The sequence below is a fragment of the Bos grunniens genome, chromosome 4, assembly GCF_055505025.1.
Source record: "Bos grunniens cultivar Pamir isolate PY7600 chromosome 4, Bosgru_T2T1.0, whole genome shotgun sequence".
NCBI lineage: Eukaryota > Metazoa > Chordata > Mammalia > Artiodactyla > Bovidae > Bos > Bos grunniens.
Window position 1 is genome coordinate 99746980 of NC_141168.1, and position 6010 is coordinate 99752989.

Genomic DNA, 6010 nt, shown 5'->3' on the forward strand with positions numbered 1-6010 from the left:
CCATATTTTTATATTGTGTATTATTTCACAATTTAATAAACAATTACTACAATTATTTTTTAAATTAAAAAAATAGATGGAGCATAGTAGAGGATGTAAATGGCCTACTGATACTAGACGTCACTGTGGAAATACATACCACGATTCCCTGGATAATTTAGACACTAGCATGAGTAAGACTTTCGGTTTGGCTGAAGAGACCAGGGGGTGTGATGCAAAAGTGTGTAGGTCTGTTTTATAATCTGAAGGGTAGGTTTCAGTTACACAGTTATCCAAAACTCAAGGTGTAAACATAGTTAATAGCAGTTTTCCCAGCAAAGAGTTTAGTACCAGCTGACTATAAAAGTGAGACTGCTACAGCAGTTTCCCTACCACGTGAGTCAAATGATACAAAAATGTAAGTTGGGCACCTATGTATAGCTCCCTCAGGCTGTCAGGAAACCACATATGAGAGGAAATAGAAAACAAATAACTTGACCCAAATAATAGAACACTTCAGACACTTACGAAATTTTTTAAAAATTATCTTTTTAGGACATAATGAAGAAAGGTCATAGGATGTCATAGGTCATATGTTGAGTGTCATTTCAAATCACGACTTTCACAACCTAAAGTTGCCTATAAAGAATAATGGAAAGAAAACCAGAGAGTGTACCGACTTTGGTGATAGAAGAACCAGGTCTGAGTTCCAGTTATGGCACTGGAGTGTAGTTGAGTGGACTTAGGCATATATACTAACCTCTCCAAACCTTAGTTTCTCAACTGTAAAATTGAGGTTATTCTACTGCCTACTTTACAAAATGTTCTGAGAATGAAATAAGCAATTGTGTGTGGAAATATTTTGTAAAGTAAAAAAAGACTTCACACATACATATGCATATGCCCACACCCGTATCTAGTTTTTTTTCCCTTACCCTGGCAACTTTTAGTCCATTTAAATTAAAATTTATTTACAATTAAAATGACTACCTAGACTTTTTTGTTTGTTTAAAAGCCAATGAGGATGTCACAGATTCGAACAGATATTCTGAGATGTAAAATATTACAAAAATATTTTCTTCCCCAAAGCAACAGAATTTACGATTTTAAAAGAGGAGAATCTATTATACAGAGTGAAGTAAGCCAGAAAGAAAAACACCAATACAGTATACTAACGCATATATATGGAATTTAGAAAGATGGTAACAATAATCCTGTATACGAGACAGCAAAAGAGACACTGATGTATAGAACAGTCTTTTGGACTCTGTGAGAGAGGGAGAGGGTGGGACGATTTGGGAGAATGGCATTGAAATACGTATAATATCATATATGAAACGAGTCGCCAGTCCAGGTTTGATGCATGATACTGGATGCTTGGGGCTGGTGCACTGGGATGACCCAGAGGGATGGTATGGGGAGGGAGGAGGGAGGAGGGTTCAGGATGGGGAACACATGTATACCTGTGGCAGATTCATTTTTATATATGGCAAAACCAATACAATATTGTAAAGTTAAATAAAATAAAATTTAAAAAAAAAGGAGAATCAATTCAAATCTAGCGATAGATTTCAAAGCTTTTACCTTAGATCTTCAAGTCATTTGCAACAGCCATACCTCAGACAAGATTCCCAGTTGGAGGGAAATTAAAACACCAGTTCAATGATATTGTGCTAGAACTTCATTGTCAGCAACCTCCCTCACATCCAATTTGGGCATGACTTTCACACCTCAAGGGATTAAAAAATGTTTATTTAACTTGCAAAAAATATTTCTTCAAATGCATTGTGTATCTATATGCCAGCTCTGTTTGACCTTACCATTTACCAACCTGAGCTAGTAACTAAATTCAAAAGTATATCTAGCAAAATAAGGCTTTAATCTGTATACCTAGCAAAATATGACATTAACCTGTGTATCTAAGTACATTGCCCTGACATACATACACTTTCAACATATAATTTGCATTTTTAAATAATTATAAAAATCATTATTATAATCAGCATAATTATTATAAGTTATACTTTGGAAAATAGCTATGTGCAATCAAATAGCCAAATTATTATATTGTTCCAAGTCTTAGACTAAATCAATGTGATGTTGATTATCTAAACCAGAAGACAGGTAACAGAATTACTTTGGTCAGTGAAATGAAATCTTAGTATTTTTTTTTTTTCTAACATAGCTGGTATTCCAATGCAAGTAAATACTAGTTATTTAAATGTTACTGTCATAATATTTTTTAAGTACACAGGTCCTAGAAAAAGAGACATCCATCCAACATTAAAATCAGTGCTTTCAGTGGAGAGAGAGAGAGATCACACAAAACATATAAGTAAACAAAAATAAAACACAAGTCCATTGAATCCATGATAAGGAAGTACAAAATATTTTACATTGATCCTCCTCTTCATTGACTCCTTCTTAGGCAGAGAAGTCTCCTGATTGGTTGCTGGAACTTAGAATTACTCCAAATCATTATAACTGAATGACCAGAGGGATATGCTGCCATAATATCCTTCACCACAAAGAAGCAATGACTTCCATAAGGAATATTGAATGTCATATTTGCCATGAAGGCACCAAAGTAAGAAATAAAGAAGCAAAAGAATGTTATCACTGTTCTTAATGCATTAATATGGGCTTCAGTCCTGGTGTTTCTAAAACCAAGAGGTCCATTTTGCATCCGATGAGTGTGCTTGTAGAGAGAAATTAATAATATAACAGTGCATATTATAAATATAGTCAGAGGAAATATTAATGCCAAGTTGATGAGAAGAACTTCATTAATTTGCTTTGTGTTGAGTTTAGTCCTCTTAGCTGTGGCATTCCCGAGGACATCAATATCCACAATTTTAGGGTAATCCACCTTGACACACAGAGCTGCAATGCTCACAGAGGTCAGCAGGCTTCCCAGAAGCATCCAAGGCATTAACTTTGAGATCCTGACTTTCAGCCAAAGAAAACAGGACTGGGTAAAGCCTGTAACCTTGAGGCAGTAAAATAAAGAGAGACAGGTGGCAAACCAGAGACTGACAGAGCTGAAAAACATCCAAAAAAACAGCATTGGTGTACCATAAATTTTTGCGCTATAAAAGAGTGGAAAGAACACTGAGAAAAAAACCTTGTACCATTAACACCGTCTGTAGACCAAATCTAGATATCCCTATACATACGAACAGGAGTTGCATTGGTGTTAGCTTTCTGCTTTTGACCAATTCATTGCTGTTGATGATTATAAGAAATCCATTTACTGTAACCCCTGTGATAAATTCTGCTGACATGATGATAACATGAGGAATACCTGACAAAGAGATCATGTTTCCTACCACAAATCTTAGCTTTTCCTTGTGGACACTGTTCCACACCTCCTCCAGATGATCTTGCAGATACACGCATACAGCATTGAGAAATGTGACCCTCTGCCAACTCCTGGGTCATAAGCAGAGTGGATCTAGAGGCTACACTAGACTTCTCCCTTAAGGAAGAGAATCAGAGGGAGTACTTTTTAAATCTGATGCCCTTTATTCAAAACGGTGGGAATGTAAATCCAAAGATTTGAATGATGCTAAAGTATTCCAATTACATCCTGGCAAAAACTGTCATGTTGACATTATTCAGTTCTCACAATTACTCAATTATATAAAAAAAATCTGATTATAAATGTTTTATTTAGGTTACTACTGTTTTCATTTTTTCCAAATGCCACATTCTTGGGACAGACAACAATTTCTTATTATTGGCACAAGTATCCACTCTTAGATGTGGCTCTTTCTTCAGTACACTTTTTCCCTGTTAATACTCGTTCTAAGACACTTTAAATGAATTCTTCCTGACTCTCCCCCACCCAACCCCAGCCCTCCAAAAGGCAATTAATTTTTTCTCCAGAATTGAACATTATTTCCTGGGACTTAACTTTGTATAAGAATCCTTCATTACCCTAAATGATTTCTCATATTTTCAGTCTTCTTGGTAAAACTCTGACCTAAGGGTCAGCAAACCCCAGTGATAAAGGTAGTGTGTAATTTACTCACATGCTTATGTGCTCATGCTGAAGATCATCATTACAAAAGATAGATGGTACAGAAACTTAAAGCCAACAGCAGAGAGTGTAATTGCATATACGTTAAAATGATTTTTCTCCCTTTTTACAAAGAGATGTCATATAACCTTGTTGAACTTTAGTTACAGCACATGTAAAATGTAAATAAATCATCACTGGGCTGTGCTTTTGCTTCTGTTAGGTCCATACTGTTTCTGTTCTTTATTGTGCCCATCTTTCAATGAAATGTTCCCTTGGTATCTCTAATTTTCTTGAAGAGATCTCTAGTCTTTCCCATTCTATTGTTTTCCTCTATTTCTTTGCATTGATTGCTGAGGAAGGCTTTCTTATCTCTCCTTGCTATTCTTTGGAACTCTACATTCAGCTAGGTTTATCTTTCCTTTTTTCCTTTGCCTTTAGCTTCTCTTCTTTTCTCAGCTATTTGTAAGGCTGCCTCAGACAACCATTTTGCCTTTTTGCATTTCTTTTTCTTGGGGATGGTCTTGATCACTGCCTCCTGTACAATGTCATAAACCTCTGTTCATAGTTCTTAGTTAGAACTGGAACATGGACATGAAACAGACATGGAACAACAGACTGGGAAAATTGGGAAAGGAGTATGTCAAGGCTGTCTATTGTTACCCTGCTTTATTTAACTTATATGCAGAGTATACCATGAGAAATGCTGGACTAGATGAAGCACAAGCTGGAATCAAGATTGCCAGAAGAAATATCAATAACCTCAGATACTCAGATGACACCACCCTTATGGCAGAAAGCAAAGAGAAACTAAACGGCCTCTTGAAGAAAGTGAAAGAAGAGGATTTAAAAACTGGCTTAAAACTCAACATTCAAAAAATGAAGATCATGGCATCCGGTCCAATCATTTCATGGCAAATAGATGGGGAAACAATGGAAACTGACAGACCTTATTTTCTTGGGTTCCAAAATCACTGCAGATGGTGACTACAGCCATGAAATTAAAAGAGTGTTTGCTTCTTGGAAGAAAAGCTATGACCAAAGTAGATAGCATATTAAAAAGCAGAGACATTACTTTGCCAACAAAAGTTTATCTAGTTAAAGCTGTGGTTTTTCCAGTACTCATATATGAATGTGAGAGTTGTACCATAAAGAAAACAGCACCAAAGAATTGATGCTTTTGAACTGTGGTGTTGGAGAAGACTCTTGAGAGTCCCTTGGACTGCAAGGAGATCAACCCAGTTAATACTAAAGGAAATCAGTCCTGAATATTCATTGGAAGGACTCATGCTGAAGCTCACCTGATGCGAGGAGCCAACTCAATGGAAAAGACCCTGATGCTAGGAAAGATGGAAGGCAGGAGGAGAGGACAACAGAGGATGAGATGGCTGGATGGCATCACTGGCTTGATGTACATGAGTTTGAGCAAGCTCCAGGAGTTAGTGATGAAAAGGGAGGCCTGGCGTGCTGCAGTTCATGGGGTTGCAGAGAGTCAGACAAGACTGAGACCAAACTGAACTGAACTGTGCTGTGCTTAGTCATGTCTGACTCTCTGCAATCCCATGGACTGTAGCCCACCAGGCTCCTCTGTCCATGGGGATGCTTCAGGCAAGACAATGGAGTGGTTTGCCACGCCTACCTGCAGCGGATCTTCCCAATCCAGGGATCTAACCCAGGTCTCCTGCATTGCAGGTGGATTCTTTACTGTCTGAGCTACTGCTGCTGCTGCTGCTAAGTCATTTCAGTCGTGTCCAACTCTGTGCGACCCCATAGACGGCAGCCCACCAGGCTCCCCCATCTCTGGGATTCTCCAGGCAAGAACACTGGAGTAGGTTGCCATTTCCTTCTCCAATGCATGAAAGATGTAGTCTCCATTTTGTAGACTCCACAATGTAGTCTCTACATTTTCAGACTACGTCTGAGCTACTAGGGAGGCCCAAATCAGTATTACTTCATAACTGTTTGGTTATGGGGCTCAAACTGTTTAGTTCAGTGGCTAGGTCATACTAA

General features: G+C 37.7%; 1 protein-coding gene across 1 annotated transcript; it reads right to left on the reverse strand.

Annotated features, from left to right (window-relative positions):
* Positions 1–1724: 1724 nt before the first annotated feature.
* Positions 1725–3299, reverse strand: LOC147374586 (taste receptor type 2 member 2-like). Its single transcript, XM_086397605.1, is given in 2 exon segments — positions 1725–3100; positions 3102–3299. Coding segments are annotated over 2 exon segments (909 nt in total). The 3' UTR covers positions 1725–2389.
* Positions 3300–6010: the final 2711 nt, after the last annotated feature.